The sequence below is a fragment of the Danio aesculapii genome, chromosome 3 (assembly GCF_903798145.1).
Source record: "Danio aesculapii chromosome 3, fDanAes4.1, whole genome shotgun sequence".
Classification (NCBI taxonomy): domain Eukaryota; kingdom Metazoa; phylum Chordata; class Actinopteri; order Cypriniformes; family Danionidae; genus Danio; species Danio aesculapii.
The window spans coordinates 21932409-21956214 of NC_079437.1; the positions used below are offsets into that span (position 1 = coordinate 21932409).

General features: G+C 34.6%; 1 protein-coding gene across 1 annotated transcript; it reads left to right on the plus strand.

The window, feature by feature from the left end:
- The first annotated feature begins 1112 nt into the window (after positions 1–1112).
- Positions 1113–18133, plus strand: nags (N-acetylglutamate synthase). Its single transcript, XM_056450735.1, has 8 exons — positions 1113–1575; positions 5839–6128; positions 8627–8840; positions 9991–10171; positions 10457–10496; positions 12341–12472; positions 16600–16782; positions 17392–18133. The coding sequence occupies exons 1-8, from the start codon at positions 1210–1212 to the stop codon at positions 17567–17569; spliced, it is 1584 nt and encodes a 527-aa protein (XP_056306710.1). The 5' UTR covers positions 1113–1209; the 3' UTR covers positions 17570–18133.
- Positions 18134–23806: the final 5673 nt, after the last annotated feature.

Sequence of the window (23806 nt, forward strand, 5' to 3'; positions counted from 1 at the left end):
TGTTCAGGTCTATAGCATGCTTGGATGTTGGTTTACGAGAGATTTGTTGCTAAAATATTTCCTGAATCATGGACTGACCAAGTAGTTTTTGATGTGAAGGGTTCTTTTCTGCTGGAGATACTGTTGCTCTAAACAAAACTTAATAAAATGGTTGTAAAAAAAAACACATCAAACAATACAAATACCTTAGGAAGGGTATAACAGGAAATAACAGTTTTAAAACTTTTCAAAACCACAGTAAACCTTAAAACTGGTTATCGCCCCATATCTAAACCCAGCATTATTTTTACATTTTAGTGTACACTCAGAAATAAAAGTACACGAGTTATCACTGGGGAAGGTACAAATTTGTACCTTAAAGATCCATATGAATACCTCAAGGGTACATATTAGTACCTAAAAAGTACAAAAGTGTTCCTCTTAAAATGTATTCTAATGTACTAATGTATTCTTTAAGGTACTGATATGGAGCCTTTAAGTACAAATGTGTACGTTTTAAAAAGGTACCACCCCAGTGACAGCTCCTGTACCTTTATTTCTGATATAGGGAAATTTGTGGTCTGTAAAAGTAACTTTTAATGAATTAATTTTAATTGATGTAGTTTTACATTTTTTATTTTACATAATATTTGGTTTAAGTGTAAGTAGAATATAGCTTATTTAGTCTATAGCTGATTAGACTAACTATTTTTAGCAAAACATTTTAAAACTTTTTTTCTTATTGTGAAGATCATTTGTGAAAAATGTAAAAGATTCTTCATGGAAACATGAATGTCAGTGAAGAACCTTTATTGCAATGACTAACCGCATGATTTAAGTTAGTTGATGAATGAAGCGATTTAAATTTCCCCAGTAACGGAAGATTACAACGAGAAAGAACCAATCATTGGAATGAGGAACTGTCAATGTAAACTATTTAAAATATGTATTTCTTTGTTTGGGGAGAAGCTTTTGTATTGGGGATCTCCTCTCGGCCGTAGTTAGCTACAGTTTACGCAACATTTACCTTTGGAGTCCGTCTCCAAAAGAGGAAAACTAAAGCCTCATTTCCAAACTTGCTCACATGGAGCGGAGTAAAACGGAGTAGGTAACTATCAAGCCGCTCTCCGGTCAACTGGTTGAGGCACGTGGCTGCGCCTGGACCGCATTCATTCCGACAACTCCTCTGACCAAAGAAAGGTACTGTTATTAGGTTCACCTCTGCGACTCATGGCCAAAGTCAACTGTGGTTCGTCCGGTTGCAGGGCCATGGTCATGGCTGGCCAGTTTTGGACCAAACCGTCCGCTCTGAGTCCGCAAAGGAGCGGTCCCCATTGGCGGAGCGCTGCAGAGGTGAACCGGCGCATGAGCTCTTCTAGCACCGCGGGACATGGCAGCAAAACCCCGCTGTGGAGCCAGCAAGAGTCCCTCAACCACTCGTCCCTGGGCGAGCGCAGCGCCTGGTCCAACCGCACGCTGATCTACAGAGATGTCAAAGCTTTCCTCCGTGAGATTGGAGGAGACCCGCGGGAGGCGCGCTACTGGCTGACACACTTTCAGCGGGCCGGGTCCACTCCTGCCTTCGCGGTGCTGGAGGTGCGTGTACTGAATTTACTACTAGTACATACTGCAAAATTGACGAGTGATGGGTAATAGAGCCTTTTTGTGTCATTTTATTAATATGAATCATTAAATGAGGTAAATTAAAATAGGTAAAAAGCAGCTTAATATTCCATAAAATTAAAGTTGTTACTTTAAGAAACTACAGCCTATTTTTGAGTTGACACCAAGTTTCTTCTGTTACTAAGTCTACGTTTATTGGATCAAAAATATAATAAAAACAGTAATAATTGACTTCCTATTAGCATTTACATGAAATAAAATGTATTGCACTATTACAATTACATAACTTTCACTATTTAATAACAAACAATTAAACAAAAAAATGGTTATCGTGCTACAAATTAGCATTCTACAAAGATCTCCGAAGGATCATTTGACACTGAAGGCTAGGAAATTCAGCATGGAGTTATACTGTATACCTGTAGCATTTTTAAAAATACATTTTCATAAGTTCATGCTAATGTTCACCTAATACACTGTAAAAAAACAAAAAATCTGTAAATGAGCAGTTTTTAGCATTTTGTGATTCGTGTTTTTATTTTTCCCCTTAATGCAATTCAAAAGCATAAATAAACTGGACCATGATCTTTCTTCCAACCTTTAACCTTGAAAAGTTGGAAAAAGTGACTTTTATGAACATTTTTAATTTGTGTTGTAAATTACAGTAAAAAAACCTTGTAATAAACTGCCAGGACATGTTCTGTTATTTTACAGACTTATTTCTGTATATATTCAGTAGTCTAAAATATGTAAGAAAAACTTTATACTCGACAGTTATCATAAAATAATTGTGCTATTGTAAAAATATGATACTTAAATTTTATTGGCAAATGACTTGGTCCAGACAGAATCTACTGACATTTTTTGCTATTTCTGCTCAGAAATTAGAGCGTAACAAAAGTTTTAAACCTTTATTTAAGATTTACAATGCAAAATCAATTGGAACCACTTATTTAGTAAACAAAATACAATCATCGGCCACTTTATTAGATACACTTATTTCTGGATATATTATATCCTATACATTATATTATTTCAAACTACAAAAATGTCAATTAAAGTCACTTTAAGCTGTAGAGTAGAGTTTTCAAAAATTGACAGAGCGGAGGTCAGTGTCCCATAATGCAGTTCACAACTGTAAACAAACAGAAAACACTTGTGAATCACAAAATACGGAAACTGTTATTTAACAGATACTTTTTTTACAGTGTGCTTTATTTTTGTTCAGCAAGTTAGTTTTGCTCTAACTCTCAAGTTTTACGTTTTGCAAAAAAAAAAAAATAAATTTAATGTGTAAATGTTTAATAAACATTTTAAATGTTATTTAAATATGAATTTTAACGTATTGATTTATAAAAAAATTTTTGAAATGATTTAAATGTTTATAAAAGAATTATACACTAATATATACTGCTCAAAAAAGGGAACACTTGGATTTACATTGTGTTGTTTAAGTGTTCCCTTAATTTTATTGAGCAGTATATAATATAATAAAAAATATAACAGTAATATTACAGTCTTTGGAAAGTCATTTGTTAAATTGACATATTTGTCACTGTACACTCTCAGAATAAATGGTACAATATTGTACCACAAAAAGTACAAAGCCTTGTCACTGGGGCAGTATCTTTTTTATAAAACAGAATTGTACCTTACGAAAAAGAAACAAATTTGTACCATTGCAGTTTGTACCTTTTAAGGACATGATTTGGACCATGGGAAACCAAAATGTACCTTTTGTTTTTAAAACCTGCAGACACAATAATGTACCTTCATCAAAAGTACAAATCTGATCCATAAAGGTCAAAAATGCTGACCAAACATTTATTTAAAAGGCCTTAAATGTTTAATTTACATTATCTATATATGTTTTACCAGTTGTTTTGTACTATTGTATTGTAGAACTTAATAATTAATGTTCATTCCGTTTCTTTAAATGCATGCTTTTAAATGATTCATGTTTTAATATGGAAATTATTCATAAATCACTTTGCCTTTCCAGTAATATTTATTTTCATAGGTATTGCAATAAAAGAGTTGTCCAACACTTATGTTCCTTTTGTATGGGACCAATTGTGTAGCTTCATTTCAGTTGTACCATAAAAGGTACAGAACAGTAAGAGGGTCTTTTCTGTACTATATAAGGTACATTTTACAACGGTACAAAACTGTTCCTCACGGAACGTTATTTGTACCACCGTGTACTTTTTTCTGAGAGTGTAGCACAGTTTAATCAGAAGCAGAATTTGAACATTTGATGTGAAGTCTCGACTATCTATTCATCTGTGCTGCTGCTGTCTAAATTGTGCATGAGTGGACAGATCCTTTCTGTCATAGTTACTAGCTTGTTGACTCTGCAGACAATTGAAGCCTTTTCCTGTTTCAGGATCACTGCTCAAACTAAATTAACCTAATTAGGTATAGGCTACGCTACAGATATATGACATCCTAATAGCCCTAAAGAAGCAGACAACTTCTGATTCAGTAGTCTAAAAAAAAAAAAAAAAAAAAAAATATATATATATATATATATATATATATATATATATATATATATATATATATATATATATATATATATATATATAAGAAAAACTTTATTGTAATTGTACTTAACAGTTATCATAAAAATAATTGTGGTATCGTATAAATATGATACTTATTTTATTGGCAAATGACTAGGTCCCAACAGAATCTACTGACATTTTTTGCTATTTCTGCTCAGAAATTGGAGCGTAACTAAACCTTTTAACCTTTATTTAAATCGTACAATTCAAATCTAATTGTCATCTTGTTTATTAAACAAAATACACCCATCGGCCACTTTATTAGATACACCTTACTAGTACCGGTTTGGACTTACTTTTGCCTTCAGAACTGTCTTAATCCTTCGTGGCATAGATTCAACAAGGTACTGGAAATATTCCTCAGAGATTTTGGTCCATATTGACATGATAGTATCACACAGTTGCTGCAGATTTGTCGGCTGCACATCCATGATGTGATTCTTCTATTCCACCTCATCCCAAAGGTGCTCTATTGGATTGCGTTCTGGTGACTGTGGAGAACATTTGAGTACAGTGAGCTCATTGTCATGTTCAAAAAACCAATCTGAGATGATTCGCGCTTTATGACATGCTTAATGCGCTTTATGACGCATTCTCCTGCTGGAAGGAGCCATCAGAAGATGGGTACACTGGTCATGAAGGGATAAACATGGTTAGCAACAGTACTCAGGTAGGCTGTGGCATTGACACAATGCTCACTTGGTACAAATGGGCCCACAATGTGCCAAGAAAACATCCCTCACTATTACACCACCACCAGCAGCCTGAACTGTTGATATAAGGCAGGATAGATCCATGCTTTTTCATGTTGTTGATGCTAAAGTCTGACCCTACCTTCCAAATGTACAGTAGAATTTAAGACTTATCAGACCAGGCAGCATTTTCCCAATCTTCTATTGTCCAATTTTTGTGAGCCTGTGTGAAATGTAGCTTCAGTTTCCTGTTCTTAACTGACAGAAGTAGCACCCAGTGTGTTCTTCTGCTGCTGTAGCCCATCTGCCTCAAGGTTGGACGTGTTGCATGTTCAGAGATGCTCTTCTGCATAGCTCGGTTGTAACAAGTGGTTATTTGAGTTTTGGCCATTCTCCTGGCCATTTGCGCCCACAACTGCCGCTCGCTGGATATTTTCTCTTTTTCTGACCATTCTCTGTAAACCCTAGAGATGGTTGTGCATGAAATCCCAGTAGATCAGCAGTTTCTGAAATATTCAGACCAGCCCATCTGGCACCAACAACCATGCCACGTTCAAAGTCACTTAAATCACATTTTTTCTCCATCCTGATGCTCAGTTTGAACTGCAGCAGATCGTCTTGACAATGTCTACATGCCTAAATGCATTGAGTTGCTGCCATGTGATTGGCTGATTAGAAATTTGCATTAACGAGCAGTTGGACAGGTGTCCCTAATAAAGTGACCAATGATTATCTCATAAAATGTCTGCTAAAAGACAAAATATTACTTTACAAATCACATTGTACATAAATCGTAGAAATATTTGGATAGTATTCAATAATATTGCTGAAATTAATACAAAAACATAATAAATGTATATTAAAGTTAATATTAATATCATTCCATGTGATCCACAAACATCTCACACACACAGTTGTTTTTTGAGATCATGCCATTTCCAACATGCATCTAAAGCTGATGTTTGTATGGTCTGCAGGTTGACCCTTCAGTGTTTGATAGTCATGAGATGGTCCAGAGTTTGGCCTTCGGGCTCTCGTTCCTGCAGCGGATGGATATGAAGCTTGTGGTGGTGATGGGACTGCCTGCTGAGATTACGGACGACGACCACACCAGAACTGCCACTGATTGCCCTCTCGCCAGGACTGTGATGGTTAAACACTGTCAAGCTTTAACGGAAGCACTTCAGGACAACTCCGCCAATGTGATGCCTTTCTTTAGTTCAGAGGCACTTTTACAACTGCAGGACAACCCTCTGGACGGCAGCAGGTTTGGGTGTCATTTTAAAGGCCTGTTCACACCTATAACAATAAATATAATGATATTAGCACCGAGATCAAACCTTATATGCATGCAAGGTCAAAAAACACTTTTACTGTCTTATAATATGCATTTATTTTTACCTAATTATCCAAACGACTCCCAAATAATTTGTTCAGCGATTCATTTGTTCCCAAACCCCTCCTTAGTGTGATGCTGATTGGACCGATGACAGTCTGTTGCGATTGGTCAACAGCGTTCAGCGTGAGACAGAGTGAAATGCCCACCATGGCTTATCAACAATATTGAAGTAGTCAGTGCAGAGTGTATGTGTGAGCATACCTGCCAACACTCCTGTTTTTCCCAGGAGTCTCCTGTATTTCAGACCCATCTCCCGCCACCCTTCTGTTTTGTTATTTATCCTGTAAAACTCCCGTAATTTCAACCCCCCAGATCCTCAGCATTTTGGTACGGTCTGTGAAACCCCCGGGTCGCCAACATTGGTATAGGATCCAATCGCAGTGGCCGCCCGAAACATGCTTCATAGTAGTTAACTTACTAACACCACAGTACACAATACACAGTGTTATTCAGTTACCTCATCCCCAAACCTAACTCCCCGGTCTCCCGGATTTTCAGGGACAAATGTTGGCAGGTATGTGTGTGAGCCCAATGCAGGAGTGCATTAAAGCAATTCAGTTAAACACCAGCATATTGCTCTATTCTTAACCTTAAGTAAAACCAGTAAAACACGTTCGGTGTTAATGCACACAGTGGCAAAAGCTGAACTGTTCTGAAACTTGAACGCTGCACGTGTATAGGAACAAAAGCTTAAGTTTCGTATCAACGTCACGCCAAAATGGCTACATTACATTTACATATAGTCATTTAGCAGACGCTTTTATCCAAAGCGACTTACAAATGAGGACAAGGAAGCAATTTACACAACTATAAGAGCAGCAGTGAACAAGTGCTATAGGCAAGTCTCAGGTGTGTAAAGTCTAAGAAGCTAAGTATTAGTAATGTTTAGTAAGCATTAGTAAGTTTTTTTTATTTTTTATTATATATATATGAGAGAGAACAGTTAGTGGTATAGCCAGAGAGGCAATTGCAGATTAGGAAGGAAAGTGAAGACTAAATAGTTGAGTTGAGCACTAAATGCCCCACTTTTTCTTTAAAATGTAACTCTGCGTTCAAAATGCCATAAACACATGTCAGAATGAAGCATTTGCATCGAATGGTAAACACTTCTTTCATAATATAACACTTTTGGATATAGCATGTCAACACTGTTGTTTTAAATCTAAAGCTCTTTGCTCTTTATAGGCTTATATCTACAATTCAATAAAATGTTCTACAGTGGCAGTGATCTGCTGAGAGGGGGAACAGGTACACTGTAAACACCAATGCAATGAAGAAAGAGAAAATATCTCAGGGGTGAAAGCATCCCATTTCATGGAGAAGCATCATGTTGGCATAGGGCTTCCCATCATACACTTTTTACAGCACTGGGCTTAAAAGAATTTCACTATTCTTATTTATAGGAGTTTAGGATTTAGAAAAGGTGAATATGCGGTAGGTACAAAACCACAAATTGTGGATGGGCAAACCAGTTTTTATTGGACCAGAACAGCCCAGTGTCCCATCACCTTTCGCCAATTCTAGAGTAAAGCAGTGATTGGTTAGTGATCAGTAGGCCGGTACGGAATCTGCGCGCACAGAAATCTGCAATTTCTGCATATTTTTTGCCCATCGTTAAGTCTAGTTATTTATTTGTGTAAATTTATATTTATTCAGTTATTAAATTAATTACAGTAATATTATTGACTAATATGAAAGTGTTCATCTGATTTTACAGTACAGTTTGTAAAGTAATATTTTCTGTCTTTTAGTAGATTTATTATATAGAGACTGGCTTTGTTTATCAAATAAGTAGATCTAGATGGGTTTGCATTGTAGACATTAAATACAAGTTAAAAAGGTATTTTTTTTTCTCCATATGTTAAGATTTTAGTTACGATACTCACAAAATAATTTCCACATAAATTTGCAGTTTTTTTATTTTTTTTATTTTTTTTTACAATATTCTGTTTTGAAAAAGAGTTCAAAGCTGAGAAATAGCTTCTGGTTTCGGAGATTTGCTGTGTGAGATGTTTTAGAAATCATGTGACAAGAAAAGATTTTATGTGTAAGCAGTTGGAAAAACTGTAATAGGATTTTTTACATTTGTATGTAAATATTTTTATATATGTGGATTGTTATTATTGGTTAATAATTTTAATTAATCAATCATTATTATTATTATTTATTATTGTTAATTATTTATAATTGGCTTCAGTTAAATATATGCAAAATACAATTTTTTAATTAAATACCGCCTCATATGAATATTAAAACTACATTTGTGAAAACTGACATTTTATATTTATATTTATAATAATAATAATAATAATGACAATAATAAATTAATAAATAATTAAATCTCTCTATGTGTGTGTGTGTGTCAGCAGTGGGCCGTCAGTGGTTGTGGACTCTGCTCTTCTGCAGTGGACTCTGGACTGTCGAGTGATTCCTCTAGTGTGTCCAGTGGGTCGTGATGCCACCGGTCGTTCTTCGATCCTTCGCTCCATCCAGGTGACCACAGCCATCTCACAGTCACTGCAGCCTCTCAAAGTCATCTTCCTGAACAGCTCAGGGGGAATCCGCAATCAAAACCACAAGGTACAGCCAAGATATGATTTAAAGAAATCATTATTAGTCTATTTGATTAACTCTTGTCATTGATGATAATGAGGAATGGTTCTTGAGCATGTCAGAGTAATTTCTGGATCTTGAATGATACTGGAGTAATGACTGCATCATTTTGCATCACAGAAATAAAGTACATATATAAAAGAACACAGAAAATAAAGTTTTAAAGGAAAATATTAGTATTGTGTAGTATTTTAGTTCAAAGAAATGCATCATATGAAATATGTTGAGTTAATATGTGAATGTGTGTGAATGTATCTGTGCATGCATGTATAAATACCCTGTGTAGTATATACGTGTATGTATAAACATATTGTTCACATAATACACACTATTTTAATTATACTACTACATTGTAGACACATTTGCTTAGTTTAAACACCCAAAATTATTGAATATGTTGGGGGAAATATTAAATAAAATGTTCATAAATAGGAAAACTCAAGAGAAATGAAAAAATATATATGGTTAAACTTCAATTTAAATGTATTAGCTTTCTATTCCTAAAGATGTTAGTTGACCAAACTCTTATTTAATGTACCTTTAATATACCTGCTCAATAATAAAAAAATTCATGCACAATTGACTATATTTAATTAGAAATTGATAAAATAGTAATTTTCAAGAGAGGGTGTATTCATTTAATCTGAGCACTATATACTGTAGCTATATAATCAGTCAGGGATGTCCAAACTCAATCCTGGAGGAACCCTAATCAAACACACCTGAACCAGCTAATCAAGCTCTTACTAGATATACTAGAAACATCCTGTCAGGTGTGTTGAAGCAAGTTGGAGCTAAACTTAGCAGGAAACCGGCCCTCCAGGACTGATTTAGGGCATACCTCGTCTTGAGGTTTAGCTTGTGATGAAAAAATTGCTTTATAGCATACAGTGAACACAGGGTGGCAGTGTTTATATCATTTTTACATGTCTGGAAGGTTTGCAGCAGTCAATTCTGTCTCTCATTTACCTTTGCATCAAAAATATTAAATTATTTCCACGCTGATGGTGCATGGTTTCATTTAATTGTCCTTTCTCTTAAATGTGAATGAATACACTTGAGAAATGACATGGCTAATGTGTTCCTCAGTAAGTGCTGCATGTGTTGTTGGTTTGAGGTCCTGGGTTTGGTGTCATTGCCGGGTGATTTGCCAGCGTTGAGCTGTGCAGAATGGCTGAACAAGGTGGAGCAGAGACGCATCGGCAGTATAGCAGAGCTGCTCAATCTGTTGCCGGTGGAGAGTTCAGCTGTGCTCACCTCCGCAAACACACTCCTCACTGAGCTCTTCAGTCACAAAGGTGGAGATCGACAACACACACCTAACAGTACACAATACTTCTCATTACAGTTCAAAACGCATAACTGATGTTAGAACTGCTGCTGCACACTCCTGCAGATACTGAACGTGCTGGCTTTAAAGATCTACTGATAATAGTTAAATATTTAATCAAGGCAAAAAACGAACAATTATCACAATATCTCAAAAGTTGAGTGATTATGTTGGATATTGCAGACTTTTTTCTAAAATCTTCTGTTTGAATATGCAAATGAAGCATTAAATATGTACTTTTCGTTACTTTCAGGCTCCGGTACCCTGTTTAAAAATGGAGACCCTATACGCAGGTAACTGTATATGATTTATTTTCAATAGTGTTTCCATTTTAAGATTTTGTCAGATCATAAAATAGTTTACAATCATCTGTTATATATTATATAATTTGTATATATTACAGTGTTACTATGTGCTGTTAACTACTGAAATATCTGAACTCAAGGTTTGTCTGTTTCACAATCAGCTCCAGCACGAGTTTTCAGAGTGTCAAGAATGAACAAGCTGTTCTCATAAATCTGAAGTACTGTATAATTAGATTTCAGGCCTGCCATTATTCACACTCCCTTTGTGAACTCCCATCAGAAACATTAAACCTGGTGAAAGATATGCAGTGAGTCATTATACGTGTACATTAAGCCTCATTGCACTTTACTTGAGAAGTTAGCATCAGTGTATATTTGTGGCCTAACTGCATTTTATTTGTCTTTTAAGGTTTTTTTTTATTTAAATTGATGCTTCAAATTATGAGCAAACAATCTGTTATATTTTTGTAGTGTTCTGTGTTTGAACACAGCTAGGAAAAACAAGGTTTTTGGATATAATCCTGCTTGTGGCTCAATTTACAAAGCATTTTCTTCAAGTCAAGTCAAGTCGGCTTCATTATCATTTCAACAATAAACAGTGCAGTACACAGTGAAACAATGTTCCTCCAGGACCAAAGTGCTAAATCAAACAACATAAATTGACAACATAACACAGGGCTGTGCACTACTAAATGAATTTAGAGATTGAAATAAGATAAAATAAATAAAATAAGAATAAGCATTAGAGCGCAAAGTGTGGTTTGTGCATCAGGTCACTCTTGGCCAGGTCACATTTATTAAAGAGATTTAACCTGGATAAATAAAGAGAACGAATGACTGAACGGATGAATGAATGACAATTTCTCTTCTAGTTGGTTCATCAGCAACGTTATTTTTTAACAATTCTGATGAGTTTACATGACATTAAAATAAGACCACAAGGAATCTGCGCTCATAGAAATTCAGTTTTCTGCAGATTTCTTAGCCCATTGTTTTTGTTTTGATTTAATAATGTTACTGAATAATATCCAAATGTTTATATGATTTATGTGCAACACACTCTGTTAAATAAACATTTCTGTATTTTAGTAGATACATTATTTGGGGGTCTTTGTTTACCAAACAAGTGGTTGTAATTGGATTTGCATAGTAAATCTTATAAATTATAATAAAGATGTAAAAGTTTTTTTTTTATTTAATGGGTTATGTTTTTAGTTTATTATGCTTTCACATTTATTCAGTTTCTTATAGTCGGCTTAGTTGCTTTAGTCATTTGAGGTCACCACAGCGGAATGAACCGTCAACTTATCCAGCACATGTTTTACGCAGCGGATGCCCTTCCAGCTGCAACCCATCACTGTGAAACATCCACACACACTCATTCACACACATACACTATGGACAATTTAGCTCACCCAATTCACCTCCTGTACCACATGTCTTTGGACTTGTGGGGGAAACCGGAGTACCTGGAGGAAACCCAAGCAAACACGGGGAGAACATGCAAACTCCACACAGAAATGCCAGCTGACCCAGCTGAGGCTCGAACCAGCAACCTTCTTGATGTGAGATGATGGTGCTACCCACTGCACCACCGCGTCGCCACTTTCACAATAATTTGTACAAAATTAAAGCAAAATAGCATATTATAGCAAAATAGCAAAAAAATTATAATAAATTCTGCAGATTCTGTCTGGTCCTTATAACTGTATATGAAAAAAAAATTCAAATTCAAAAAATTCAAACTTTTCATACAGGATGGGACTGACATGTGGGTCAGTCACTTTTAAATGCTTTATCATTTTTGACCAGTGGGTCTATATTCTTCACAGATACAGCAGTCTGGAGGACATTGATGTTGACCGTCTGCTGGTGCTGATTAACAAGTCTTTCGAGAAGAATCTGAGAGAGGATTATATAGCATCTCTGGAGGGCAGACTGCATTCTGTTTACCTGTCTGAAGGGTAACAACAGGCTATTTCTACACTTCACACCTATATTAAAAGCTTGTAATACATTGTTTACCACTTGCTATTAAAGGGAAAGCTGAGTCATTGGGAAATAAGATAGAAGCTATGAAAATGTTATATTTTCATGATTCAGCCAGGACGAGGTGTAAAATTAAATCATTTCTGACAGGTGGTGGTTGTACTAGTAGTAGTAACAGTATTTGTAATAGTGTTTTCTGCTTTTAAAGGTACATACTTCTGATTAATGTTAGATGAGCTGCTACTTTTTTGAGAAAACTTGTTCAAATTTTCATTTAAAAGATCATATAGTCTGCACCAATAGTCTAGTAGTGGTTAGTGCATTGACATGAAGCACTGAGGTCCTACAGAGCGATCCTACTCCTCTCTATCTGCTTTCCTGTCTCTGCTATACTGTCCAATAAAAACAAAGGTTAAATAAAACAAAATTATCAAAATTATAATTATCAAATATAATCATGGTAAATGTCAAGCCAAATAATTTAATAGTGGAAATCATTTTAATTATTATTATTATTATTATTATTATTATAGTTTATTATTATTAATATCATGATCATTTATTATTATTATTGTTGTTGTTGTTGTTGATTATTATTATTATTATTATTATTATTATTATTATAGTTTATTATTATTAATATCATGATCATTTATTATTATTATTGTTGTTGTTGTTGTTGATTATTATTATTATTATTATAGTTTATTATTATTAATATCATGATCATTTATTGTTGTTGTTGTTGTTGTTGTTGTTGTTATTATTATTATTATTATTATTATTATTATTATTATTATTATTATTATTATTATTATTATTATTATTATTATATATTGTAGTTTTTTTAATACTCCCACTACTAATAATAATTAAAATAATAATGTTTTTACAAAAAAACTGCAAAATAATTTCTGTTGTTGTTTAATTAGAAAACTGTATACTGATTAATATTATCATTGCAAATTGTCTATACTTTTATAATTTAGCCAGAAAATTGTTGTCTAGTGTTCTATTATTAATAACTATTGTGTATATTTTTGTAGAATTGTTGCTGTTGTCAATTGTGTGCAAAATGTATTATAATGTATTATTATTATTATTCAATAATTTACCAATAATTAACTGTCAACACTTGTAAATGAATACCAATACATTACTTTATACCTGTATATATTGGCTTGTACAAAACTATTATAACATTTATAAACTATTAAAAAAAAATAAGCTACTGACATAGATCACTCTAATTTGGTCCCTCCATCCAGCAGTTTCACACATTTTCAGCCTGTATCTTCTTCTCAGCTACTTAATATAATTTCTCAGATGAAATCTGAAACCTTTTGTCCTTCAGATGTACTGCCTTGCCGTCTATTCAGAGAGGTTTTAGATACAATCTACCCTTCCCTCTAACCGTAATAAACAGCTCATTAATAAACAGGGTTTTTCCAGATGTCTTTTAAAATGCTGTTGTACAGCCCCTATTAAAGAGGTCTCATCTTGATCCCGCTGTGCCTGACCACTACAGGCCCAAATCTAAGCTCTCATTTATCTCAAAAGTTTTAGAGAAAATCGTACTTTCACAATTGACCTCACATCTGGACATTTTTAATATTTTAGACCCATTTCAATCTAGTTTTAGAGCAAAACACAGCCCTGAGTCTGCACTACTGAAAGTCACAAATGACATTTTACTCTCCATGGATTCTGGGTCATCTGCAATCTTAATACTTCTAGACCCAAGCGCTGCTGTTGATACTGTAGATCACAACATTTTATTGAAATGACTTGAGTATGTTGTTGGAGTTCAGGGCCTTGCCTTACAGTGGTTCTCCTCATATCTAAAGGGGAGATCTTTTTCAAATATTGGATCCTTTACTTCACCACCTAAACCCATTCATTGTGGTGTTTCACAGGGATCTATTCTTGGCCCTCTATTATTTTCTCTTTATATGCTTCCTTTAAGCTCAATACTCCGCAAACATAACATAAACTACCACTGCTATGCTGATGATCTCCAACTATATTTTCCTATCAAACTAGGAAAAGATTTATCATTAGAACACCTTTTCTTATGCCTAACTGACATGATGAGCCCTATCATATGCCCGGCGCAATGCGGAGCAAGGCGCAACGCAATTGTTGTTAGCTAGTTTCAGCTTGGCGCAGGAGTTGTTTTGACGTTTTGCGCCACGCTGTTTAAATAGCAAATGCATTTGCGCTCATATGTGCGCCCATAGGCGTTCTGATCTAAAAAAGGAGGTGTGTTGAGGCGCATTGTTGGCACGTTGCTATTTTGAGAAACTTTAATAGACTGTTCTAGACCAGAACAAAGCCGGTCTATTGTCCAGCATCGCTTAATACAAACAAGATGTAGAGCAATACACAAATATCTTTACACATGAAAAAGAATAAAATTATTAAGGATATAAAAACGATATATATAGGATATAAATATAAAGGATAAAAATATTACACTACATATTATTTTCTAGCCTACATAAATATAAAAACCATACTTTCATTCCTTCTTCATCTCGGGGGGCTTTTTCAGTTTATTTGTATGCAGTTTGCCTTTGTATAATGTTATTATTATTAGCACTATTATTTATTATATGCATATTTATATTTGTTTTATTAAAAACAAGCTTAGATTTGCCCACCTGTCAGGTTTTAGACCATATGGGGCACAGCATGTGTATTAGGATATAACTCCGTTTTTTGACCACACTTTGTTATTATTGTTCATTTATTCGTTTTCTGGAAATTAGAACTGAATTTTGAAATAGTTTTGAAACAAATCTTTGCGCTTAACAAACAAAATTCATTATTTATAGGCTAATGGCTTTCCACAAGAGCGAAAGTGAAAGTAAACAATGAGGAGGCTCATCTTTTATTCTCGCGCTGTAGATGCTCTATTTAACTGTTTTCTCTCTAGTGAAGGGTTCAGTTTTTACACTTACAAAATCCGTCATGTAAATAGCAAATGCGAATTGGCACAATGCAACTGACTCTTAAAGGGAATGGGAGATGAGACTCTGATTGGTTTATTCTCAAAACACACCTATAACTCATTAAGAAAATAAGCTTAACCCTTTTAGACCATGCGCCACATCGCAAAGCGGGTTTTTCCATCCTTATATCAGCAAAAGTGGATTCTGACACGCCCTTAATGCGTTTGTGCCCTGCACTTTGCATTTTGCGCATGGATCGTCAAAATAGAGCCCTAAACCTGGATGAAAAATAACTCACTGCAACTAAATGAAAATAAAACAGAAGTGTTATTATTAGATCCTGCTGCTAACATCGATTCTATTAAAACTCAGCTAGGATTCCTAAATGACAATCTGCACAATCATGCCAAGAATCTCAAAGTTATCTTTGCTCTTGCAGTTTGATGAACAGGTAAATGCAGTTGTGAAGAGCAGCTTTTTCCAGCTTAGATTGGTAGCAAAAGTTAAACCGTTTCTTTCTAAAAAAAAAAAAAGATTTAGAAATTGTAACGCATGCTTTAATCTCCTCTCGGTTAGACTACCGCAACTCTTTGTACATTGGTATACCTCAGTCAACACTCTCTCGGTTAGAGTTGCAGCTGCCAGATTAATAACAGGAACTAAGAATAGAGATCATATCTCTCCTGTCCTTGCCTCATTGCACGGGCTTCCTATAAAATTTAGAGTTGATTTTAAAATCCTTCTTTTCACATATAAAGCATTGCACAATTCTGCTCCGGCCTATGTCAGTGAACTTATTAGGCCTTATACAGCTTGTAGACCATTAAGATCCCATGACCAGTTTCTTTTGTCTTATTTGTATTTTAGTATTACTTATATATTTCCTTATTTTTTGAATACCAGTTTTTATTTTATTTTTTTATTTTACTGTAAAGCACTAAAATTGTGCACTATAAATAAGTTTGCCTTGCCTTGCCTTACAATTTTAGCTGCTGTGTTAAAAATCTGTATTTTAAACATGTTAATCACTTTTCTTATTCACTATAATCACTATAACTATAATAAAAAATATAAATGTGTATTAAAATGTCAATTTTTTTTCCAGAAAATAAGCTATATTCTATACCTGTACTTGTGTTTTACTTCAGGTACAGTGCAGCTGCTATAATCACCACAGAGCCTGTGAACAGCGGCACTCCATACCTGGACAAGTTTGTGGTCAGCAGCAGTAAACAAGGGCAAGGAACTGGGCAAATCCTATGGGAATGCATTCGTCAGGACTTCAGCAAGCTCTTCTGGAGATCCCGCACCACTAACCGCATCAATCCCTGGTGCGTCCCGATTTCCACACTGTAAAAAGCGATTACTAGTTACAACATGTTGATTTTACTTTAAAAAGGTCAGTAAACCTGGTGACACGGTAGCTCAGTGGTTAGCACTGTCGCCTCACAGCAAGAAGATCACTGGTTCGAGTCCCAGCTGGGTTATCTAGCATTTCTGTGTGGACTTGCATGTGTTCCTGTGGGTTTCCTCCGGGTGTTCCGGTTTCTCCCACAGTCCAAACACATGCACTATAGGTGAATTGAATAAACTAAATTGGCCGTAGTGTATGTGTGTCAATGTGAGAGTGTATGGGTGTTTCCCAGTACTGGGTTGCAGCTGGTAGGGCATCCGCTGTGTAAAACATATGCAGGAAAATTTGGTGGTTCATTCCGCTGTGGCGACTCCTGATGAATAAAGGGACTAAGCCGAAGGAAAATAAATGAAATGAATGTCAGTAAACTCATTGACTTAACTTTCATAATTATGCATATCGTTTGTTTACTTAGTAATTTTAAGGCAACGAGTCGCTTTTTTACAGTGCATATTTCATCTTTTGCCACTCACAGTTGTCCATTCACTCACTATTCATGGCTCATTGATTTCTAAAATATTCTCAGGTACTTCAAGCACTGTGACGGCAGTTTTGTAAACGGCCATTGGATTGTATTCTGGCTTGGTCTTTCGGACATCCGTGAGTCTTATGAACTGGTGGAGTTCGCCAAATCTCATCCTGACTCCTTCTGCTCTCTCTCTACAACAGAGACCGAACCTCTTCAGCAACACCACGGCTCATAAAACCTCAAAAAACTCATCCTGGAGGTCACTGCATCAGGCTGAGCTTCAGATCTTAAAGGGGATAGTTCACACTTAAACTCACTATTATTTTTACTCACTCTCAAGTGGTTCTGAAGTTCTCAAGTGGTAGTGAGTTTCTTTCTTTTGTTCACAACATTCAAATTGTTCATTTAAGATCTTCAACCATAGCTACAGTACTACAATGGTTACCAGTTCACAACTTTCTTCGAAATATCTTCTTTTGTGTTACACAGAATAAAGAAACTCAAGTTTGGAACAAGTCAAAGGTGAGTAAATGATGACTGAGTTTTCAATTTTGGGTGAACTATCCTTTTAACACAGTGTCCTGTAGTACTGTAATATTGGTTAAACATCTTTAATAAACAATTCTAATGTTGTGCACAATCCTCCTTGACTTATTCTTAAAATTAAAGGTCCCGAATGCAGCAACTACATAAAAGAAGTGCCACAGAAGCCTTTAGCACAGATTTGTGTATTGTTATTTAGTGTCTGCTGAAAATAACTTGTCCAAACAAAAGATCAGTTTCTCAACATATTAGTAATAATTTGTTTATGTTTACAAAATGGGGGAAGTTGTTATTGTCATCTAAGGTTCCTTGCCTTGTCTGCATCTGAATTTTTTAATACTGCTAAAACCTCTTTAGTTCTTCCTTCATTCAATCTATTGTCAGAATCTGAGAATAGAGAATATTTCTATTGTAAACTCACCATTTCTAATTTTTCAGTCCACACATGACATTTTTATCATATTTAAAGACATGCAGGTCATTTTCTGCTTTTCATTTGTCTCTTTCACAATCTTTTATAGAGGTTGAATATTAACACTAGTTTAGATACAAACCATGATAATAAACACATGCAAGCGTGTTACTTTTGTTCAAGATTATAACATTTAATGGTTGAAAACTATTTAGTCATATTTTTTTTACATGGCAGTTAGAATACGTTTTTCCCAAATGAAAAGATATGCACTTACATAGGACTTATATAAAGTGTAAATCCAAAATACAGCGATTAAAGGGCACCAATGATGAAAATAATATTTTTTTAGCTGTTTGGACAGAACTGAGTGTAGATATAGTGTATCCACAGTCATATTGGAGTGATATAAAGACAAGGTGTTTTTAATTAATTAATTAATTTATTTATTTCCTGACGTTAAAATAGCATTCAAATCCCTCCCGTTTTGAGGTCGATGGCAACTTGACTTAGGAGTGTGGTTTCCCTGGCCACCGAATTGATTGACAGCTGCAAATCAACATGTCTCCGTAGTAACGTGTATAATCATATCAACAAGACAGGATGTGCGCAGAGTAACCGGAAATAAAATGTCTGTTCAGTTTGCTAGGATCATCAGTCATCATCAAATGTGACCAAGAGTGAGTTTTACAAGTTTAACACGTGTTTAAAACAGTGCATGTTTGAAATGAATTACAGCGATTTACGTCTGCTTTACTTTCTCACCACAGCCGCATGTCAGAATAATTATAAAAGAAGACGCTTCAATCCTGGTTTGTGGACTTAAATCAGGCTTATTTTGAACATGAACATAACAGATATCCATACAGCAGTGGATATTAACATGTATCCAGTCACATTTACAGTGCAAAAGCAGTGCAAAGTTAAACACTCGCTGTCTGTATGTATGTATGTGTGTGTGTGGTGTGTGTGTGTGTGTCTGTGTGTGACTCATCGTTGCAACTCCACAACAAACACATCAAATAATAATTGGTAAAGATTTTACTGTAGTATTTCTCACAAACGTTATGTGAGATCTGCTTCCTTCATGTCCGTCTGTTGTCTGATGCAGCCAGGGGCTGAGATTGAGGTACACTGATTGGTACGTGGGAACGGTGGGTGGGGAGAACTAGCATTAAAGACACAGTTCACAAAAACCGCTACCTGATGCTCAGAGCTATAAAATACAAGCTTCTGAAAAGTTTAATAAATAATCTGATGGGTGTTTTGAGCTGAAACGTTACAGCCACATTCTGGAGACACAAAAGACTTATATTAAATCTGGAAAAAGGGTAAACTAGGTGCCCTTTAAAGTGTTCACCCAAAAATATTTCCTCACCATTTACTCACACTCAAGTTGTACTAAACGTTTATGTTTGTTTCTTATTCTGTTGAACACAAATGAAGATATTTTGTAGAATGTTGTAAAAATGCAGTTATTGCCATTGTTTAAGCGAGATGGAGAAGCGAGATCAGCCATCGGTGGCAGCCTGTGGAGATCCGACTGCGCACTCGCTCTCTCTGCTTTCCCTTGACTTTTGTCAGTGACGAAAGCATGCAAGACAAAGTATATTTAATAAGACTTATGACTCCTGAATAATTATTTTTGTTTTATAGGAAATACTGTGCAACCTTCCTTGGTTTGTTAAAGATCAATTGGGACTTCAACTGCATCTGTTAAAGTTTACAGGAGCAAAAATGTGCCTTGATGTACTTGAATGTAAAAAATTCTGCATAAATAAATATATGAATAAATAATAGCTCGGGCAGTTTAATAAATAAATAAATTTCACGAATGTTGGAGGACTAAGAAAATGCTAAACTGAAAGCTTAAACGTTTATTCATTCTTGAACGTAGGTCTGTTTACTTTGCCTCAGGTCAGCATGCTAATGTGTCTGTCAATCATCAGATGCCAGTCAAAAATAGCATAAAGACCGCCTTCTGATGATTGACACACCCTTTTTGATTTATTTTATTTAGGCCTATGCAGGAATTTGGATTTAATTAATTAATTTATTTATTTATTTGCATATTTATTGTTTGTTTTATTTATGCACTAATTTACGACTTTATTTACTCATTTATATATTTGCATATATATTTATTTATTGTTTTATTTATGCAGGAATTTACGGCTTCATTTACTCGTTTATTTATATATTTGCATATTTATTTATTGTTGTATTTATGCACTAATTACGGCTTTATTTACTCATTTATTTATATATTTGCATATTTATTTATTTATTGTTTTATTAATGCAGGAATTTACGACATTTACTCATTTATTTATATATTTGCATATTTATTTATTGTTTCATTTATGCAGGAATTGACGGCTTTATTTACTCATTTATTTTTATATTTGCATATTTATTTATTGTTTTATTTATGCAGGAATTTACGGCTTCGTTTACTCATTTATTCATATATTTGCATATTTATTTATTTATTGTTTTATTTATGCAGGAATTTACGGATTTATTTACTAATTTATTTCTATATTTGCATATTTATTTATTGTTTTGTTTTATGCAGTTTATGAATTTATTTACAAATTTATGCAGGTTTCGTCATCCATAATAGTGACACTATCAAAGTGTTTTTCGTCGTTTAAATGTTAAGTTGTAAAATAGTTTATAACATTATTATATGAATCTTTATTTACCATTATTCCATGTAAACACCGTCTGCATTTTATAACTATTTAACGTTTTGCGTGACCACTGTGATCTGGGGTTGATAGACGGCGCAGGTGATTGTCATTAGCAATCGACCACGCGTTTCCGAAAACAACACTCAAGATAAGTGAAAGTTAGTCCTTTATGTGCTGTTGTTCTGTTTTTTTTTTCTTTTTGTTTTCAACAGAGCAGTTTTATCTTAAGCTCAATGTTAGGAACGTTCTTGTGTCTAAACAGAAAGCAGCAGTGTTTGCGACCCCTCTCTATACAGTTGTTACAGGTTAAATTTTATAACTTCATTCTTCTTTACGGGTGTCACGCTTTCTTGGCTAACGTTACTTAATCGTTTAGCCGTTTCAAAGGTGGTGTTATTATTAGCTTTAAGTTTTTGGTTAAAGTCCTGCGGGTAAATTAACCAGAACGAGTGCTAGCTGCGGGGACTGAAGAGTCAAGCAGTAGAGGGAGGGAGTAAATTCGTTTATTTCTTCACGGAAATTAAGGTAGTTAGTCTTTATCATTGTTATTGTTATTTATATAAAAGGTATGCATCATAGTTGATATCTACAAGCACGTTAAAGTTTGTTTAGAATGGTTTTGTTTGACCTTTAAACTGAGGCAGATTTTGCATTTGAGCTCATTCTGTAATGAAAAATTAACATAATACACAGCAGAACATTTTGGAAAAACAGGCCCGTAGCCTGGGGCATCGGGTGGTTCGAAAGACCCACCCCTCAATGACAGGTCCGGAATTTGTCGCATACATAAGCTCATTTGTACCATTTTGATTGCTACACCATCATAAATTGTGAAAAATAACCCATTGAAAAAGACCAAGTGGAATCCGTTGACCGTTACATCTGAGTGGCTGCAGCTAATCAGTTTTGGCCAAAGCAAACAATTAAATTCAGCATCCAGTTGTGCAAGAAAATATACATTCGGATGTAAGGGAAAGTCATCTTTTGCTACTGTGAAAACACTTTACAAGTAACTTTTATTCTAAATATTGGACCTTATTCTTAAAGTGCCAAAAGCAGACCATATTAAAAATTTATTTGAAAACCGTTTTGCCCATAAATTTAATTCAATCAATGAATTGTACTTTTTAATTTTTTTTATTTATTTTTATTTTATTATTATTGTTTTTTTTTTTTAACAAGAGAGGCTATAAAAATCATGAAGCTCTTTTATTATAATTAAAAAATATAAATTATTATTGAAATAGACAAATTCTGTCAGAGGGAAGTTCTGGCCAATTTGTTATTTGCCTAATAAATGACAATAGGCTACAGTTTTTGATTTTAAACTTTAACAGCTTCCAATTTTTTTCTAATGATCTTTTATGTAATTTCTTTTTTAAAAATAAGTATTTATTCATTTTTTTATTCTTATGACGATGATAACTATCAAACAAGCTAATCCTGCTAAAGTAGTGCTTAAAATGTCTCTAAAATGCAGTATTTTAATCTCACAATTAAATAAAAAAATATATTTAATGATGGTTCTGTGGGGGATTTAATCATGCATAAAATACAGTAAACAAACATAGATAAAAGTGACAAATAGTGCTTCATCATTTTCTGTAAAAGTCTATGTTCAGGTACACAAATGTGTTAATTCAATAAAAGAAATGCTTATTAAAGGTACAAATGGTAAAACAATTTAGTTCCCGAATGCTACATAATACATATAAAAATGTAATGGTGTGGTGTCCATGTCACCAACACAAAAAAAGCTTGGTAATAGATATGCTTATTTTGAGCTGTTTGTTTCATTAGTCCTTTATTAATTAGTCTCACACATCATGTCAAGCACCACCAATGGACCTGTGGCTAAACATCTGATACATGTGGCATGTATTTTTGGAAACACTGTTGCAGATCCTCAGATTGCTTAAAATGTGGATTTCTGTAAGAACCTTCAAATGTTCTGTCGTTAACAAAAATAATGAATGAATCTCAGCAAAGTCTACATACTATGTCCTACTGATTTCCTTTATGTTTAATTTTATTAATGCTTAAAGAACAAAGTACAGAACAATGCAAATAGAAAGAAAGGAAAAAATGATCAGGGGCTGTACAAAACACAAAATCTAAATAAGACAAACAAATATATATGCAAGTATGCATACTAAGAAAGGGTAAGGGCCTTGTGGGATTACAGGATCTTGAAGGTTTCAAGTAAAAAATGGTTGGCTAATGGTTGATGGCTTTTTTATTAGTGCTTTGCTTTGTTGCACATATAATGTTCAAATTCTTTTAATATAGCAGGACAACATGGTTTTTGGCCAATACATTTTTCTTTTCTGTTTTGCTAACAGGTCATTAAGGATATACATGTGCCATTGCTGTACATTTTTAGAGATGTTCGTGAATGAATTATGTGCCAGGCTGTATATTTGTCGACTTTTCTATGCTCCTTAACCTGATTGGTTGGCTAACTTGTTAGTCATATATCAAGGCGGTCCTTGACCAATAAAATTGGCCAAAGTTCCCGAGAAGGGTATAAACGGAGATTAGAGCCAGCTCTAACTGGGCTGTACAAACTTCCTGCAGTTTGCATTGATTTATTTAATGTCTTGTACAGGGACATGGAATCCAACCTTGTGCTTTTTATCAATGTTCTAACACAACCCTAAACCTCCAACCCCTTATTCCCACTTCAATAGTATCTAGCTGCAGATTTACAGTCTCGGTCATGCAGTCTAAGATACACACACTCAATAGAGCTAGTGTCATCACTGTAGAATAAGGTCATGGGGTGGTGTTAGTTGTGCCATTAAAAGCATTTGCATGCGGG